At 44.3% G+C, this 19,785-nt stretch overlaps 2 protein-coding genes across 2 annotated transcripts in view; one reads left to right on the forward strand and one right to left on the reverse strand.

Moving 5' to 3' along the window:
* VWDE (von Willebrand factor D and EGF domains) overlaps positions 1 to 15,017 on the reverse strand; it is a 45,258-nt gene extending 30,241 nt beyond the window's left edge. The window contains exons 1-3 of the mRNA XM_058830800.1: positions 14,883 to 15,017; positions 9,410 to 9,594; positions 332 to 563 (exon numbers count right to left, since the gene is read on the reverse strand). Of these exons, the coding sequence (XP_058686783.1) occupies positions 332 to 563; positions 9,410 to 9,594; positions 14,883 to 14,970 (505 nt within the window). The 5' untranslated portion in view covers positions 14,971 to 15,017. The remainder of the gene's footprint in view (positions 1 to 331; positions 564 to 9,409; positions 9,595 to 14,882) is intronic.
* Positions 3,617 to 19,785, forward strand: part of ARL4A (ADP ribosylation factor like GTPase 4A) — a 137,153-nt gene continuing 120,984 nt past the window's right edge. The window contains exon 1 of the mRNA XM_058830799.1: positions 3,617 to 3,620. The gene's annotated coding sequence lies outside the window, so the exon portion shown is untranslated. The remainder of the gene's footprint in view (positions 3,621 to 19,785) is intronic.

Raw genomic sequence — 19,785 nt, forward strand, 5'->3', positions numbered from 1 at the left:
GTGCCATGAATTACACTGAATTTTGACTTCTAGATCTGTCTTATAACCCCACCTCATTATATGGAAAATTGCAATTCTTAAGTTTCTAATCTTTGAAAATTAGTCAGATGCTACATTTAAGTTTAAGAGGGGTGAAGTGAACCCACCTCACCATTTCAGATCATTTATTCTATCTTATCAATAATAAAAGTAAGGATTGCAAGAAATTTTAGGTAAAATTTCTAGGAAATTTTATTTCCTGACATTTCTACTCCACAAAATATCAGACAGAGATCAGAAAAACACTTATAAAGACACATACTTAGCTGAGTTGGAGCATGCATTTTCTCACCTTCTGCACAATACCCCATGCATCCTTGGGTGGGCTGCAGTAAGTAAACAAAGAAGCCTCCACAGTTCCTCACCCTGACAGGGATTCGGAAAAGACAGCAGTCTTTTGAAGTGCTGAAGAAAAACTGCCACGTAGCACAAGCTGTTAACTGCTTGATCTCACCAGGTCGAGGCATGGATTCTGACTCCCTCAGAGACAACCAGATAGGGGCTTGAGTCCCACAGTGATTCATCTTCAGCACCAGAGAAAAACATCAGGAAATGGTTAATGCTACATCAAACCATTGCTGTGTTTTAATGAGAGGTACATATGCAATTAATTTATCGCATGAGCTTTTAGCAAAGTTCAGCCAGTATAACAGAGGGATTGCTGAATTTCCTCCTCAAGGCTGGATACAAATGCACACAAATACAAAAAGACAAATGTTGCCGCCCATATTGCTTGGTTTTATTAAGTTCAGAGGTAGTTTACCCCAGTTGCTCCCCGGTCATAAAGAATGGTTTGTCCCCAGGTGCCCATCATGGTAAACCCTTCCCATTTTTCCAGATTGTTCCCCATCCATCACCCTAATCCTGCCCCTAAGCCCTGTCAATCTATGTGAACCCCCACCTTTTGTTCCAGTTCTTTCCCTGCCTATCATCCCTTCCTCGACGCCCTATTGATTGTACAGTTGCTTTCCCCCCCCCCGGGTCCCTACCATTGGTCCTGCATATTGTAATCCCCACCCTTAACCCCTCCGTTGCTGTTGTCCCATTGGTCACCATACGAGCCGCCCACGGTCCTTAAAACCTGGCGCATGGGGGTGCCCAGGGTCTCGGCTCAGACCTCTCCCCTGTGGTCCCAGCTCTGCACCTGTTGGAATAAACTTGTTCCTGGGAAATCGGAGGAGTTTGAGCACTCTTTCTCCCTTCGTCACAACCTGTGTCGCCCTGTAAGCCTCAACGCCAGAGCGCAGAGGAGCTCTGGAGGTTCCAGGTTGAGCCTCGCAGTGCTAGCCTGGTTCCCCACTCCTGCCGCTGACATCGGCCACAGCTAACCGAGGCAAAAGAGGCCGATTCGGGCAGCGACAGATGACGCTCAACGCGGGGCCTCTCGTGAGACGTGGAGACCCCCGGAGAAGTCGGTGAATCTACGCACTTGTGTGGATTTTACAAAAGACTGTGAGCGGCAGCTACCCCGGTAGAGCAAACTCATTTTTGTCGAGTGCTGCTCCTGGGGATCGAGGTGGCAACCGTCGACGTGCCGACGATCGCCTCGGGGTTTGTGGACGTCTCCTGCAGCACCGGTCTGGAATTGGGTGAGTAGCCCCACGTGGGGGACGAGGGGGTGTGCAAGTGTGTGCAGCTCCCCCTGCTGTGTGTTGGTGTGCAGCTCCCCCTGCTGTGTGTTGAGAATCCCTCGGGGAGGGAGTGTGGGGTAGCCCAGTTCAGACCCGTACTTTGTTACGTGTGCCTTTAGCTGCAGGGGGTGGTGGGAATTGCTGTGCTGGGGTTAAAAAGATGGGCGCACGTCTGTCAGCACAGCAAAAAAGAGTTTTCTACCAAGTTGTGACTACCCTTGAAGGAGAGAGTAGACGGTTTTCTCGTGAGAGGGTAAAACAGTTTGTGAGATGGCTGTTCCTGCATTTCCCCAACTTCACCCCAGACAGAGCAAACACCGTAGAGTTTTGGAATGAAGTCGGAATAAAGTTAACAGAGTTAGTAAATGAAGGAGATACATCGGCTGACAAATTTGTAACATTGTTTATCTTAATTCAGTCTGCCGTAATAAAAGAAAAAAATTTGCAGGAGCAGCTGCCACAGACTGCCCCGGTTTCCCCAGTTTCCCCATCCCCGTGTTCCTCTCCCCCTGATCCCGAGTTGAGGGAGACCTGCGGAGCGACCTGCAGGGCAAATTGTCCTGTTCAGGGTTCCCCCAAGGGTAACAGGACCCCTGGCCCCCCACGTCTCTCCCAGAACCCCTGCCCTGGTAGCCCTGGCCAAGTTACCAGAGCACTTTTCGATTCCCCCGTCTCCCCAGTTACAAACCCTCAGCTAAACATTTCCCAAGTTGCAAGTCCCCAGTTTTCACCCTCAGACCCCCGTGCCTCAGTTTCCCCCAGTTTCCAGTGTTCCCCTGTGTTCCCCTACCCCTCTCCTAACCCTCAAGAGGGCTCCCGGAGGGCACAAAATGGCGGGGACCACATGGCTGGGACCTTCCCTTGTGCCTCTTCTCCCCATAATCCCTTTCAGACCCCCAGGAACAACCCTTTCCTCCCTAGCTCCACCCCTTCTCCCTACCCTAACTCCACCCAGTTCCCCTCGAAAACCTCCTCCTCCTCAGGGGCGGGCCCCTCTGAAGTCATGCACCTAAACCCCGCCTTTTCTGATTGCCGCTCCTCCCCCTTGCCCTCCTCCTCAGTCGGTCCTCCAGTCCCGCCCCCTCCGGCTCCTGGTTCCCACGCCCTTTCTTCCGGTTCCCACGGTCCCACACCCGGTTCCCATGCTTTGGGAGCTAGAGGTGGTAAGCCTGGAAGCCAGAACCCGGAACAGGTAGAAATCCCCCTTGCCGCACCGGTGACTTCTAGTGGAAGGGGGGGGCGGTCCCGGGAATGGGAAGCCCTCTCCTTCCAGACTAAGAGAGAGCTGTGCAAGGCACAGAAGGAGTTTGGGAGAGGTAGTGAATATTTTAAAGGTCTATTAAAAGCTACCTTTTCTGCGAACGAAATGGTGCCCAGTGATCTGAAGGAGCTGTTTTCCTGCCTCCTTTCCACAGCTGACTTCAGGTTGTGGAAACAGGGGTGGAAGAGATCATTAGAGACCATCCTTCCAAGCCTCTTGCACAGTATTGATAGATGTATAGATGGAGTCCCTCTGACTTTAGATCACTTGTGCGGTGAGGGAAATTGGGACAAGCCAGAGGAGCAGGCCAGGGTATTACCCCGGCCTGTCCTGATTAAAATCATGGAGGCCGCAGAAAAGGTTTTCAATACATTACCTGAGGAGGGACCCCAGATAAATTTAATGAGTATTTTCCAGCTCCCTAATGAACCTTTTAATAAGTTTATCAATAGATTGCAAGCCCAGGCAGAGAAGCAAGTAGAAGAGGCAAATCTACAAGAACAGCTTGTATTAGAAGTGGCAAAAGCCAATGCCAATAACATTTGTAAACAGATAATTTTCAGTTTGCCTCTCTACCCAACCCCGACACTAGACATCCTCATCGAAGCCTGCTCCAGAAAGGTGCCGATGATGGGGATGTCCAGAGCCATCCCACCGCAACAGTTGAGACGAGCACCTACGGCAGCAGTGATGCAGTTTCCACCATCACCAGCGCGTCAACCACTGTGTTTCCGCTGCAGGCAACCTGGACATCTAGCTAGGGACTGCCCGGCAGAGCATCCTAGCCAAGGGAGCAGTGCGGGGGCGAGGGCAAACAATACAATAATAAAAAAAAACTAGGGGAGCTGCGCGAGCCTGCCCCGCGCGAAGCGATAAATGGGGCAGGTCTTGCGGGGGAGGGGGGCTTTTCACATCAGGCTTGGACACCCAACCGGACGCGACATCTAACCACCACCAAGGACATCCTCTTTCAAACCCAGCACTGGACAGTAGTTGCTGTGGATCCACTGGAGGGAGGCAAGAAAAACACTAGATGTGACTGTAAGTACATCGCCATCGGGGACACTAAACACACACCCCCAGAGATTGAGATCTCCCCGATCACCTTCCCAGAGGGTCCGGAAGATCTCCTCCTCTTAGCGCGCTGCATTCACCCACCATATTTTCTCCCAAAGGGGCAAATCATAGCCCAATATATTCCTGTCCCGGAGGGAGTCCCAGTGGACGACCACACACCAGGCGTCTACTGGACAGAAATAGTGGGTGAGGACAAACCCATCATCGATTGCAGCATCAAGCAGGGTGCGGAATCTGTCCATCTGAAGGGTCTGCTTGATACGGGGGCAGATGTGACGATCATCCCCCAGAGGAGATGGCCGTCACATTGGGAGCTGCAACCTGTGGCAGGGAAAATTCAGGGTATAGGGGGTACTCAATTAGCGCAAGTATCAAGGAGCGTAGTGCAAATTATGGGGCCGGATGGGCAATTAGCAAATTTACGCCCATTCATTGCGGATTTCCAGGTTCCCTTGTGGGGGAGAGACCTTATGTCACAATGGGGGGTAAAGATTGAAATCCCGAAAACCCCTCGGGATTTTTAATAGCGGCCACTGTAGAGCGCCCCTTCCAAAAACTTGATTGGACCACTGATGAAGCAATCTGGATTGATCAGTGGCCGCTTCGAAAAGACAAATTAAAGGCGCTCAACGAGCTCGTGGAGGAGCAATTATTAAAAGGTAATCTTGTAGAGACTACCAGCCCTTGGAACTCCCCAGTATTTGTTATCCGGAAGCCGGGGAAAGACAAGTGGCGGCTCCTTCACGACCTTCGTGCCATCAATAAGATCATTGTTGACATGGGACCCCTCCAACCAGGGATGCCTACTCCAACGATGCTCCCCCGAAATTGGAATCTGGCCGTAATTGATATAAAAGACTGCTTCTTTCAAATTCCCTTGCACCCTGATGACGCCCCACGGTTTGCCTTCTCGGTGCCCACCCTCAACCGAGAAGCCCCAATGAGGAGATTCCACTGGCGGGTGTTGCCACAAGGCATGAAGAATTCACCCACCATCTGCCAGTGGTATGTCTCCTCATTGCTGTCTCCCGTGCGCAAAGAGATGGGGGAGGTCATCATCCATCACTATATGGATGATGTCCTAGTATGCGCCCCCCATGACGATCTACTCACCCGATCACTTGACCGAGTGGTTAAGGCTTTAACATCTGCAGGCTTTCAACTCCAGGAGGATAAAGTTCAACGGATGCCACCCTGGAAGTATCTGGGTCTGCGGATTGCTGAGAGGACCGTTGTGCCTCAAAAATTGGCAATAAACAGCAATCCGAAAACCTTGTCAGACCTTCACTCGCTGTGTGGGACCTTAAACTGGGTCAGGCCTTGGCTGGGCCTTTCCACTGAAGACCTAGCCCCCCTCTTCACACTTTTGAAGGGGGAGAAAGAGCTGAGTTCTCCCAGGACCCTGACCCCAGAAGCGAGGAAAGCCCTGGAGAAAGTAGAAGAGGCCCTTGTTGAAAGACAGGCGCATCGGTACGAACCGACCCTGCCTTTTGAGTTTATTGTGCTCGGGAGAATGCCACACCTCAGTGGGCTGATTTTTCAGTGGGACCAGGACTCAAAGGATCCCCTCTTAATCATAGAGTGGGTTTTTTTGAGCCATCAAAGGTCCAAAAGTGTCACCCGGCCACAGGAGCTGATGGCTCAGCTCATCGGGAGAGCTCGGGCCAGGCTTCGGGAGATGGCTGGGTGCGACTTTGCATGCATTCGGGTACCAGTCAGCTTGTCTCGGGACAAAGAGTCCCCAAATAAGCTGACAAAAGAGATGTTTAATCAGTTACTTCGGGAAAATGAGACACTCCAGATTGCTTTAGATAGTTTTGAGGGCCAGGTCTCTGTTCATGCCCCTGCCCACAAATTTTTCAATTCCAAATTCGAACCAATTCCAAAAGAAGTACGGAGCAGGAAGCCCCTCAAAGCCCTGACTGTGTTCACTGACGCATCCGGGGCATCTCACAAGTCTGTGGTGACTTGGAGAAATCCTGAGACTCAGCAGTGGGAAGCAGATGTTCAATATGTGGAGGGATCTCCACAGGTTGCTGAGTTGGATGCAGTCGTCAGGGCCTTTGAGAGGTTCTCTGAACCTTTCAATTTAGTCACTGATTCGGCCTATGTTGCAGGGGTGGTTGCCAGAGCGGAACACGCTGCCCTGAAGGAGGTCTCTAACCCAAAATTGTTCGAGTTGCTTTCTAAATTAATATATACTGTTTCCCACAGGAAGCAACCATTCTTCGTGATGCATGTGAGGTCGCACACAGATCTCCCCGGCCCAGTAGCCGAGGGAAACCAGATGGCTGATTCCCTCGCTGCCCCTGTTTCCATGGCTCAGCTCCCCGATCGGTTCCAACAAGCTAAGCTGAGCCACCAAATGTTCCATCAGAATGTGCCTGGCCTGGTCCGCCAATTCCACCTGCGGCGGGATCAGGCCAGAGCCATTGTGGCCACATGCCCCCATTGCCAGACCACTGTCATGCCCTCTCTAGGGGCGGGGGTGAACCCTCGAGGCCTGGGGAGCTGTGAGGTGTGGCAGATGGATATAACTCACATTCCCGAATTTGGCGGGCTGAAGTTCGTACATGTATCCATAGACACTTTCTCAGGGGCAGTCTTTGCTTCTGCCCACACAGGAGAGAAAGCCGAGCAGGTCTGCAAACACCTCTTGCAGGCTTTCTCTGTGCTGGGGGTCCCCAAAGAGCTAAAGACAGATAATGGCCCAGCATACATTTCCAGGAAACTGGAAGAATTCCTGCAGAGTTGGGGAGTGACACATAAGAGAGGCATCCCACACTCCCCCACCGGCCAAGCGATTGTAGAGCGAGCCCACCAGTCGCTCAAACGCGTCCTAAAACGTCAATGGGATTCAATGAAAGGTTGCGCCCCTCAGGATAGGCTATCAAAGGCGCTGTTTACTATCAATTTTCTGAACTGTACTGATACTAATCCCAATCCTCCAGTGGCACTGCACTTTAACTCCACCAGCAACTACGAGCTCCAACATCGCCCTCCAGTGCTGGTCCGAGACCCAGAGACCCAAAAGATCATGGGTCCATTCGATCTGGTGACCTGGGGGCGAGGTTACGCTTGCGTCTCCTCGCCCCAGGGACTAAGGTGGATCCCACAAAAGTGGGTGAAACCTTATGTCCCAAAACATCCTACCAGGCCACCAGATGAGCAAGAGGATGTCGCTGCGTCCGTGCAGGCCGCCCCAGTAACCCCCGAGGACGACGAGGAGGAGGAATGTCTCGAACCCCTTTTCTCTATTGATTTTTTGCTCCCCCTTTATGTTAACTGAAGTATTTGTTTTCCTTTAATTTTAGAGAGCCATCAGAAGGATGACCACCCCGAACGTCGCACTAGCCACCGTGCTCCTGCAGGATGGGGTGTCTCCGGATGGCTCTCTTCTGTTATAAGAACCATATTATAGATTGTTTTTGTGAATTTTATTAGGTACATTCGCAGTATTGCGGAAGTGGTTAATTCAATTTATCCTTTCTTTGTTATTCCCCCCACGGCAAGTTAACTATGTTGATGTAAACCCTCTTTCCCCTCCTCCTCCTCTTCCCTCTCCCACTCCTGAATGGTTTACTGTACCCTCTGCTCCCCTAGACCCCACGCCTTCCTCTGTTTCTTAAAAGGAAAGGGGGAGATGTTGCCGCCCATATTGCTTGGTTTTATTAAGTTCAGAGGTAGTTTACCCCAGTTGCTCCCCGGTCATAAAGAATGGTTTGTCCCCAGGTGCCCATCATGGTAAACCCTTCCCATTTTTCCAGATTGTTCCCCATCCATCACCCTAATCCTGCCCCTAAGCCCTGTCAATCTATGTGAACCCCCACCTTTTGTTCCAGTTCTTTCCCTGCCTATCATCCCTTCCTCGACGCCCTATTGATTGTACAGTTGCTTTCCCCCCCCCCGGGTCCCTACCATTGGTCCTGCATATTGTAATCCCCACCCTTAACCCCTCCGTTGCTGTTGTCCCATTGGTCACCATACGAGCCGCCCACGGTCCTTAAAACCTGGCGCATGGGGGTGCCCAGGGTCTCGGCTCAGACCTCTCCCCTGTGGTCCCAGCTCTGCACCTGTTGGAATAAACTTGTTCCTGGGAAATCGGAGGAGTTTGAGCACTCTTTCTCCCTTCGTCACAACCTGTGTCGCCCTGTAAGCCTCAACGCCAGAGCGCAGAGGAGCTCTGGAGGTTCCAGGTTGAGCCTCGCAGTGCTAGCCTGGTTCCCCACTCCTGCCGCTGACATCGGCCACAGCTAACCGAGGCAAAAGAGGCCGATTCGGGCAGCGACAGACAAATACAAATTTGTGTTTGTTTCCAAAGACAGGCTATAATTTAGTGTCCAAAGAACTTAACTGAAAGCCACATCTGAGTGTTTTGCTCAGAAAAGCTCACAGCCGTGTTATGGCTTAGTGAGCTACTTTGCACCATTAACCTACAGTAAGTGACTGTGTGGATGCCATCACAGCACAGCCAACACACTGCAGAGCAGAAGTACACTGAGTATCAACTAAAGGTATTAAAGCTGTCACGTTTTATTTGCCCTTTGCCATCAACTGAAGGCTCAACTAACCTCCTGGATTTCTTCTAAGAGTTGTGGGAAGCCGATGCATTAGTATGTTAGAATTATTTAAATTCATTTAAAAGCACTTAATTGATTGGATTTTACCTTATTTTTTTAAGAGACTGTGACAAGGAAATTTCAATTCATTAGAAAAATCAATGCTATGATATTCTAATGACATTTTCAGGTTTTTTAAGGAAGGAAACAATTTAAAAAGGGGAAACTAAAAAGATCTCCTTAGAATATAACAGAGCTCCAAAATAAAGCTAAAAATAAGCTCTGAAATAAAGAACTGGACATGTGAAGTTTTAAATATTTCCAGTAATTCTTGAGTATTTGGAGGCTTGTAGATGACAAGGCAACTAATATTCAATTAGCTCTGTTAGTTCAAGTCACTTTAGAAGTAATCTCTTTTCCGTGACAGGACTTTAGAAGCTCCACAGTTACTGGCTTCATGCAGCTGCAAGCCTTTATACTGCTCTCACATGGCCTTCCTAACACACTGACCATCACACAGCTTCAGCTTTACAACATGATAGCTCTGCTATGCTGCCACTGAGAAGATTTCTTTACCACTGAGTGGAAATTACAGTTTTCAAGTGCTCTAAAAGGGATTTAATTTATCATCCTCTGCTATTGCCAATTCAGTGTAAAATTTTCAATGCTTAAGACTTAATTTTGCAGTTAACACATTTTAATACAATCAAGTATTTAGACAAGATAGGAACTTTGTATTGTTCCACATCACTCCCCACAATCACTCTTTTTCATACCTATCCTACTGAAAAATTCTTCACCAAAATATCTGTTTCCAAGAATGAAATGATTTGTAACAATACCTCCACACACTTGGTTGGCATCTCAGCAGGCTTATCAAAAATCATGAAGCGATACCATCCTGGTGCTAGGGAATGGTCACAGATTAAATCCTGAATAGCTGATTGCTGGAGGTGGGATGAATCAAAATCCACACTTCGGTAAGGGCTCTGCAGGATCTGATGTCCACCGGGAGAGCATTCAAGAACTGTGGAGAAAGAGTTTTTCAAGTAACAAGGTGGAACGCCTAACAAGCATTTTAGAAAAGGTGTTAAGCACTTTTAAAGGAAAATAAGGATATTTTCCTTTAAAACTGATTTTATGGAAGAATATATTGATGTCTTAGTAACAACAATTTTGCATGTTAGCACTCTGAAATTTAATAGAATTCTTTATGTCAAAACTCTCCTTCCTTTAGCGGACAGTAAATGCAGTAATAACCACATAGTCATTTACCCTGGATGCAAAACCAGTGCGAAGGAATACCTTTATACATTCTACCTGGATTTTGATTTTTCTAGTTCCATTGATTTTTATGAAACCTGAATACAAATGGGGTGTCAGATATACAAGAATATAAAAAACTTACTTCAGGAGGAGTAAGGTTTATCCAAAGGTATTTTCAGAATAGATTACCACTTTATGGAATGCTTCTGCATGAAATTAAAAATTCCCTCAGATGGATGAGAGATAGGTGGATAGTTGCATGAAGTTTTCATGTATACATGCAGAACATAGCAAAAGTGTGTATTAAAAAGGGTAGATACTTGGTTACACATTTTAAGTCAATTTGCATGAATGACATACTAAATTATAATAAAGAAAATACAACTGCCAAACATATTTTTTCACACCTCAGTGACCTTGTGGACTCAAAAATCTCTCAAATTTTCTGATAGATAAAATGAAGGATCAGAATCTGAAGAAGTCTTTATCACAGTTTTTTTGGCTTTTTTTTTTTCTTTTTATTTTGTTGTTTTTGTTGTTGTTGTTTTGGGTTTTTTGTAATGTAAACTCATTTAGAAATAAAGCAGAATGCCAGAACTTCTGAGTCTGATCTGGCAGGTGAGTTGACTTCTGTTGAACACAGTGACAACTAAAGTTCTAGCTAATGGCATATTTACATATAACATACAGAATAATCATTCTTGTTTAGTATTGTGGGGAATTCACTTGGGAAGTGAAAGAATGTAAAAATAAAGTAAGGGAACGTTTATATATAAGTGACATTAAAAGTATACCCATCTATTGGCCTTGCTTTTAAAAACGATGCTAACTGATGCTAACTGTGAATAGAATTTCGGGTTATACTGAATGATACACTAAATTTTGATTTTTGCCTTCATTATGCTACTATTGAATTTAAAGATGCAGCTGTAAGCAAAGCTGTCTAATGTTACATTTGGAATATAAATGCTCTGATCTCCAGCTTCTGGTCCCAGGTTTGTCTGTATTTGTTGCATATTTTGCAACACAATGGTATAATTGTGTCACTGATTAGAAACATTTTGGTTTATTAATATAAGATAGTTTACTATCTTCAACATTTTTCATGTAATTCTAAATAACCACAATTATAAAACAATTTCAAAACCAGGTAATTCCCCACCTTTAAATGAAGAAGATGCCCTAATAAAAGAATAGACTTTATCTCTTTCAGCACAGCATGAGAATCCTACAGTCTTTCAAAGACTGAAGATTTAATCTGATACAGCTTTAGGCTACCCAGGCAGGTAACAATAGCTTTATCTTCTATCCTCTAAGGGCAGCTGGAAGTCAGTGTGATTGACTGTGCCACCACTGTGTTTCTGAGTTTCTTGTAGTAGCCTGTAGGCTATTCATGTCCATACAATTTGACCTTACAGGGAACTTACCCTTCACTGGAATTTAGAGAAAAGCCCTGGAAGAATCACAGGTCAGTCATGTGTGTTATTGAAATGTTTTCCAAGCAAGCTACAGCACAAGTGGTTTACGAACCATGATGAAAGTTTCTTCCTGTCCTCTAATTTTCACTGGAATTCTCCCTTTCACACAGCACCCTCATTAGTTTTCTTTCCTGTAACTGAATCACTCCTGAAACAATTAATATCTGTTACTTTCTCCATTAATAAATCAGGCTAGACATGAGACAAGTCTTTATTTTCTTTTCCTCCACAGTTTAATTAGATCATCATTTGATAGATCTTTAAAACAGCTGACTGTAGTCACTTGTAATAGGGTTATAAATCCTAGTAAAGATCAAATTATAAGTTTCTTATTATTATGCATATCACTTTAAAAGGCCATCCAGCTCTTTATGAATCCAGTGTATCCTTTTCTCCTTTCTAGAAGTATGCTAATATATCCATAGTTATTGTTTGGAAATATTATGTTGTGTAACACTGGTTTGTTTTTTTTTTTTATTTTTCATTCTGCAAAACAACTGAAAATAACTGTCATCATCAATAACACAAATAAAAACAACTTTTTTTACACAACTGAGTGTAACCAAACTGCTGTCTTACTTCAGCAACAGCAGAAACAAATAAATTATCATATTTATGGACAGACTCACAAAAAATTAATGTCATGTTCTCTGCAAAAACATTACCCCTGCAGAACAGATCTGTTCCAACCAGAAGCATTTAAGAGGGAGTTGGATACACTTTCCACCGAAATAATAATTTCCTTATTCAGGATGCCTTAAATAAAAACAGATTTTGATATAAGCATTCTTTCAAATATTATTCTCAGAATGATGAATACTGACTTTGCTGAAATGCTCCAGAAAAGCTTTGCCTGTGTCTAACACGCAGCAATTTTACAGAGTCACAGAGCAGTTTGGGCTGTGAGGGACTTTAAAGATCATATAGTTCCAATTTCCACAACACAAACAGGGACAGCTTTCACTAGACCAGGCTGCTCAGGGCTCCATTCAAGCTGACCTTGAACATTTAAATGGATGGGGCAGCCACAGCTTCTCTGGGCAACCTGCTCCAGTGCCTCACCACCCTTCAATAAAGAATATTTTTCTAATATCTAATTTAAACCTACTCTCCTTCAGTCTAAAATCACTTGCCATGTCAAAACATACCCTTGTAAATAGTGTTTCTCCATCTTTCTTGTAGGCTTCCCGACTATTGAAATCTGACAAAATGATAAGGAACTGAAAACAGGTTCTGATAGCTTTAAAGTGCTAATGAAGGTTACTCACAGAGCAGGCTTACTCACCAGCTCTGTCCAGGATGTGAGGAACATTAAATTAGGGGAAGACTTCTGTGCTACTGGTGACTTGACTTCACCCAAAATCACAAAATATCCTAACGTGTTCTGACACAAAACAGAAAATTTATGTAAGTTTTAACAAAATTTAGCATTTATTCATGATTGTTCTTGACAAAAACCTTTCCATAAATATGGAAATATTCTTTTTAATTATTTTTATTGGCCTTTAAATGTATTAGTGATTTAATAACTTTCCTTTTAAATATTTGCTATAGAATAGTGAAATTCCAATTATAAAATACACTTGAGAAATAAGACCATGATATCCAGTCTCCTTTGTAGATTGTGCACCTGTCCTTTTACTTAAACTAGAGGAGATGCACACAAAAGGCTATCAGTAGGTTATTACGAGAGAGACTTGTTTCTAGAAAGTTGTAACTCTCCCATTCTGTTTGAAGGTCTAGATACTCTACACTGTCTGCTGAAAAAGAAGTCCATCCTGGGAAAATATGCAGCTATTCCCCTAGCATTTGAGTTTACTTATCATATTCTGTGCTTCTTTCCACAAACATCCTAAATATACTGCACATGGCTCGGTACTGTTCTTCAATTTGTGTCTCAACACACCAGGAAGAATTCTATATTTGCTTTTTCCTGACTCTCTTCAGGATTAGTGCAGTGGGCTTTGCTTTGATCCATCCTGGACTTCCTTGGTCCTGATGGACACTGAGAAATGTGACCCGAAACTGCAACATCTTAAACACATGGAGAGCCTTGTGCTAGAGCATGAGCCTTTTGGGAGAGATACAGATGAAACCTTTGCAAACACGTTGAGGTTTCTACCATGGCTGCTGTAAACTGAGTCACGTAATAGGTCCTCTGAACACCTTAACCAAAAGTCAAAGAGGTTCCTGAAGTCAACACAGGAGCTCATTTGCCACAAAGGGATATGAAATGGCTCCTGATGACTATCTCTAAGGCACCCAGGTGGAAAATGAGTTCCACATAGGAAGGGCTTCTCAACTTCCTGTTCACATCTCTATTCCGTCCATGTGCAAAGAGGGGTCAATGATTTTCCACCTGTCCAGAACGTTTCAAACCCCATGGAACAGTAGTGAACTGAGGACTGCCAGGTACAGTCTGGAGTAGAGAAGGGAAAAGGATTCACAGCAGAGTACAGATAGGTAAGAGTACAGAGTGGCAGCACTGGCAATCCAGTCCCTCAGGCACAAATAGCTCATAAGTGTGTATGTCCTGCTGCCCAAAGGCTTGGGTCTGGCAAATGACCACTAATAAACTAACAGTGTCTTTAGTAAGTGCCCACTGTGAGAGTGAATGTGCTTTTTCTTGCATCTGCTGACCGTGAAGTATGCAGCATACCAACATCCCAAGGCAGAAATTAGAACTGTGACTGAATTCAACAAAAGTATTTGTGGATCTAAAATCTTCCAAAATAATAAAATAGAATAAAGTTCACTTTTTTGGAAGAAATTATCCTAGAAAATCTTTTCAGAATACTACTTTTAGAGGAGAATACAAAAATTACTGTAACTACCTAAAAATACCATTTTCTTTGATGAGACCTATAAAAGAACATGAGCAAATTGTAGCAATGACATTATTGCAATCCCATGGAACAGGAACATGGTGATTCCTAAGCACGGACCAATGAAGAAAATCGAATCCGCACACACAAATTAATACATCTTTACAAATAACCTCATTAGACTGGGTGTTAAAACACTTTTCAAACACTTCTGTTCACACCCTACTAGATGCTTTGCAAAAGTAGTAAATAATCGCATAACCTTTACGAAAGTGTAAAATGCATGGTTATACAACGTTTTCTAATAGTTCTCACTGCAATACGTTATTTTATCTACACCTGCTGTAGGTTTTCGATGCGAAATTTGAAACTATACAGACACGGGTTTAGAGGTCCCCGGTAAGGATCAGCCAAGGCACTGCCTGTGCTCCAACACGCAGGCGAAGAGCGCCAGGAAAAAAGCGTGGGAGACCCAGCACGCCTGGTCTTGGAGTTCTTCTCGGCAGGTTTTCCCCGCAGTGAGCTGTGACGAGGGCAGTTCCCACTCCAGGGAAGTACGAGGCAGGTACAAAGTTCAGCCTGTTCCGGCACAAGTTGCGGCCCGCAGCCTCTGCGCCGGCCGATGTGCGGGCCCGGGGAGCGCCCGTCGCTGTCGCTGCCCCGCAGCCGCCGCCCGCCCCGGCCCTCCCGCTCGCTCACCTGCAGCCGCCGGGGCTGGCCCACTCCCTGTGCCCGGGCTCCCTTACCTCGCCGGCGGGCCCCGGCCGCCGCCAGCCAGCCCAGCACGGCCGCGCCGAGCCAGAGGCGCGGGGCTGAGGGGACGGCCCCCGGCATGGCCCCGCCGCTCCGCTCCGCTCCCCGCGCTCCCAGCCGCGCTCGCTCCCGGCCCCTGAGGCGGCTCCGTGCGCCCACCCCGCTCCTCCGCGCAGCCCCTCCCTCGGGGGCCTCGGCCCGCCCCCCTTCCCGACCCGGCCCGGCCCCGCCGGGGTGGCCGAGGGGGCGTCCGTGCCCCGTCCCGGCTCCGGGGCCGCCACAGCCGGGCGCTTGTGCTCGGGCCGCTGTGGCATCCCCTGCCCGGGCTCCCTCGTGGGGATTCTCTACAAGAAAAAGAAGGAAACAGTCCTTGGTTCTTGTCGGGGGCTCTGTGAAGATGCTTGTCCATATCGCAAAGAGGTCCAAACAGACCCAAAGCACGTCGGCACCGCGAGCAATGTCCTATTGCCCTCCAACCCAGAACTGTATTTATTTTCTGATATACAGTAAAAGGCTGAAGAAGAGCGGGTTTCAAATTGGTCCTTGGATAGATCATCAAGCGTGTTTTATATTTCTTTAACTTTTACTATATGTAATCTTCATTACTATTAATGCAGACTGAATTTAGCAAATACTTAACACTTCCAAGAGCCCAAGCTTCAAGATTTGCTAAGAGATGCTCCACTTCAGAGATGTCTGTCAGAGGACAAAGAGCAGGACAAATCTCAGCATTTAAGATGTCAGTGCTGGTATTTTCCACTATAGGGCTGAGGTTGTGCAGTCATTGAACTACTTCACACACACCAAGCACTACAGCAGTCCACAGAAATTATTCACATTCTCCGTATCATATGTAGGCCCAAGTCTAAAAAACAGAAGTTGATGACATTAAAATATCTGCCAGGCTACAATGGTCAGTGAAGGCTGCTTCCATGGGGTACTGACCTGGATGGCTCTTTGCACAGCAGCTTTCCCTACAGGAGGATGTATAGGGCTTGGAGCCAAGGCAGAGCAGCATTGTTGAGGTAACCTCAGTCCTATTTTGCTCACAAACCCTGAGCTTCTTTATTGAAAGGAACAGTTCAGCTATATGATGAAGAGTTTTTAAAAGGAATCAGTGGCACAGCCTGAGAACTGAATCCGGTGACTTGGATTCCTGTCAGTTGTATAAGGCAGATACTTTTTGTCCTAAGATTCGGGGAAATTTTAACAATAAGTTTTCCTAATTGTTTACTCAAGTCCCTTGGTTATTTGTCAGCAAATAACCAAACTTTTATTCTGAAATGCTGCATATGTCTCAAATTAGTTTGGGTTTATTTCTCTTTTTTCCCAAACCACATGTTTACAAAGAAAAAAAGAGGAAAGAGGCATTTTACAAAACAAGTTACAAAGTTAAGACCTAGAAAGAAAGACGTGAGAAGCTTTGACTAAATTTAAACATTGAGCTACTTCTTTGACCCCTGCCAGTCATGATGGAGTGGTATTTACAGGAGGATTAACACCTTTTGTCATGGATCATTCAGGGGATAGAAAGAGGTGGCAGCGATGGCTGCTGGAGTACAGGTACCTTTCATCTTTTCTAGACTATTTTTCCTCTGCCAGCTCCCTCTGCTACTATCAGCCTTGTAGCCTCTTACAGTGACAGCAGAGAAAGAGCATATTGTGGTTAAAAGAGCTGACAAGCTGCCAAAAGTAGCACTTGGCACTCATGGTAACAGAGTTGTGTTAGTGACAGTGAATTTATGGAAAATGAAAGTAATTCTAGGGCAGTCTCATGCTTATAATAGGAGAATAGGGCTTTCCAGCAAGTTAAATTTCACATAGTTTCTGTCAGTAATTTCCATAGTTTCAATTAAGTAAGTCACAGGCTAGGTAAAATTGTTTTGCACTACTGAAAACACCTCTTTCATTTACAATGGAATGTGAAGTCAAACTGCAATTTTGTATGCGTATATTATTAAATAGCAGGATGTTTGGGAGGAAAACCAAGAGTGTTGAATGAAGAATTTAAGATACTATCATGGTTATGTAGTCCAAGTCATTACTTAATATTCCACTGAAAACATGGTACAAGGAGTGATGATATTAATTTTAGGGAGCATTTAGACCCTACAGGGCAAAGCACAAAACATTTCTCAGCATGGATTTTATGATTAACAATGAAGAAAGAGAGATTTAAGGTTGGTTTTGAAAATTATTCCAAAGTTAACTTAGAGTTTAGTAATCTCAGCCTGCTCGGTAAATCTTTTAAATATGTCTTTATTTTAAGGTGGATTCTGAAGTCCTGACTATGAATAAATTAATTATTTGAACAAAGCCTGAGTACAAGTTCTTTTGCTGAGTCATGACTATCTCATAAAGCAGGCAAGAGAATATTGATAAATTGAAGAAAAAAGATGTTGGATGACAAGGAACACAAATTGGGAAATGCTGAAAATAGAGTTAAAAATTCAGATAACAAAAAAGGCAGCTCTGCTGATGCTAAATTCTTGGATCTGCAACTAGATAGTTCTGGTTTAAGGGCTATCTGCATTAGTTCATGACTGTGCAGCTCCAGCATGTATGTATGGGTAACAGGAATCCCAGGAAAAACGCCCAAGGGAAAAAGGGGAATTTTCTCATAAACATGGCCAATATAGAAACTTTGTCATCTGACACTTCTATTGCTAACATGCCAGTGAGATGTTTGTAGCAGTACACCTTAGATCATTAACTTAATGTATACAAAGTCCATGTCTATACATTATTTACAAGATGTCATTATCTCACATTGCATTTGAAGGAACAGAGTGAGCAGCAGCCAAGTGGATAGCAGGTTGATTAAAGATTATTTTAGGTAACTAAGCTAAGAAGAACAATCAGCACTGTTTGCCAAAATGTGTACAAATAGGTGTGCATAGCTGCTCAGGTGTAAACTGGAAATGAAAAATTTGAGTTTTAAAAGTAGTTGTCTCCAGACAAACCCACAAATGTTTTTTCTGGTTGTATCCAAACCCTCAACTTGAAGGTAAATAAAGGGGATCACCTACAAGAAAGGCAGTACTTGTGGTAGGCTCCTTGGAATAAGAAGTAATTAGTGGGAATGGTAGGGCACAAGAGAGGGGAAGCAGAGATTGAGAGCTGAAGGCAGTTGGGTAGGTGGATGCTGTCCTGAACAATGAATCCCCAGCTGACACTTAGGGGTTCATTAGCTCTGACACTTACGGGTTCACTAGCTCTGACACTCAGAAGATCTTAGCCAGGTTTTGTAAACTCAGGTAAACACTTAGAGAAGAATCTGATTAAGATTAAGCGAAAATTGCCCACTATATCTGATTAATTATAAGCCTTTTCTTTCCAATTGTGTAACTAAGAGTAGAAATGGAAGTCTTTCTTAAATGAATCCTTCGTGCTGTACCATTAAGCATGTCTATATTGTAAGGCAAGGTAAATCTGAATAAGCCCTTTAAATCTATGTTGCTGTATTTGTTATCTGTGCAGAGATAAAGCATGGATGATAACTCCAAATAAAACTCAGAGCAGAATTTGGAAGTGGGGAGAAATTTCCCTGTAAATCTTCAAAGGGTTACTGTGGTATTGCCAAGTGCTGAATGTTTGGAAAGAGTTGCCTTCAGCAGATAACACCCCTCCTGTAAGGAGCAGATGGCTGAGAGATAGCCTGCATTCCTGGGCAGTTCCCAAAGTATCGGAGAGGGATAGTTCTCTTCTATTTGCCCCTTAATGTTTTTAGTTCTTTTTGTGTGTAAAAATAAGTTCTTTTTGCTTGTGCCTGTTCATATGTGTGAATGGAAAGTGAACTCGTCCTTTGCAAAGCAATAAATTGCTAACATTCTTTGTCTAATCAATTCTACCCTTAAAGTCAAATTCCAGTCTTCCCATCAAATTGTAGGTTGTGTGACTTTCAACTTAACTAAGGTTCATTTGATTTAAAAACATTGTTTAACAGCTCTGAAACTAATGTCCTGAAACATCACTAAAACATAGGAAAACACAGTAAGATATACCGCCAGTTCCAGTTCAGAATGAGATATTTGATTCTATACCCTTCCTATCTTTGACACCGAATAAATAGAAACAGAGAATAGGTAATGGTAGTGTGCATTATTCATTTTGGTCATTCTGTGGCTAATATTGCATCATCACAAGATGTTAACTTTACTCGTGTTTATTCTATTGGCAGCTTTTTCAGAAAACTGAGGGGCTTTTGAGTGACATTTGTTGTCCAAAATGCTTTTTAAATTTATAGAGGGTATTTTTTAAACTGCCATGTAAATGTACTCAGCATTGACAGTCTGTTTAACTTCCACAAGTAATGACATCTTTAGTATGTTTTAGCCCTTAATTCTCTTTTATATTTGACCTCTTGTATATACTATATTTGACTTATGCAGTAAAGGACTTCGGTTTAAAAATCTAATGTAATTTGGCTTTGATAAGCAGTATAAGAGTTAATGTAAATCATGGGAGATCTGTCTCTGAAGTTATTAAGAGTCAAATAAAATCAGTGTTAGGCTTTCTATTAACTTCAATCATCTTTGGATCAACCACTTACTCTTTTATTTTTCTCAAGTATTTTTATATTCTTAACTCATCGTCTGTCAGCTGTATTTACTCAGAATGTGCCAGAATATTTTGAAGTCTGGGAAGTCCCTTGGCTAGTGGAATATTAATGGAATAATCTTTGTTTTATATATACTGAAATGTAGCACTGACATGTAATTACATTGATAAGCTGAATATGATACAATTCTCAACTACAATTTCATCTCTTTCTGTCTCCCATGCAGTTTGTCTTTGCGTGTGTACAGCTCACTTAGTAGCAATTTTTGAAAAAGTAGGGCACCATAGAATTAATTCCTTATCCTGTATAGAATAAATGCTACTTGAGTAAGGTGC

The sequence above is a fragment of the Poecile atricapillus genome, chromosome 2, assembly GCF_030490865.1.
Source record: "Poecile atricapillus isolate bPoeAtr1 chromosome 2, bPoeAtr1.hap1, whole genome shotgun sequence".
NCBI classification, from domain to species: Eukaryota; Metazoa; Chordata; class Aves; order Passeriformes; family Paridae; genus Poecile; species Poecile atricapillus.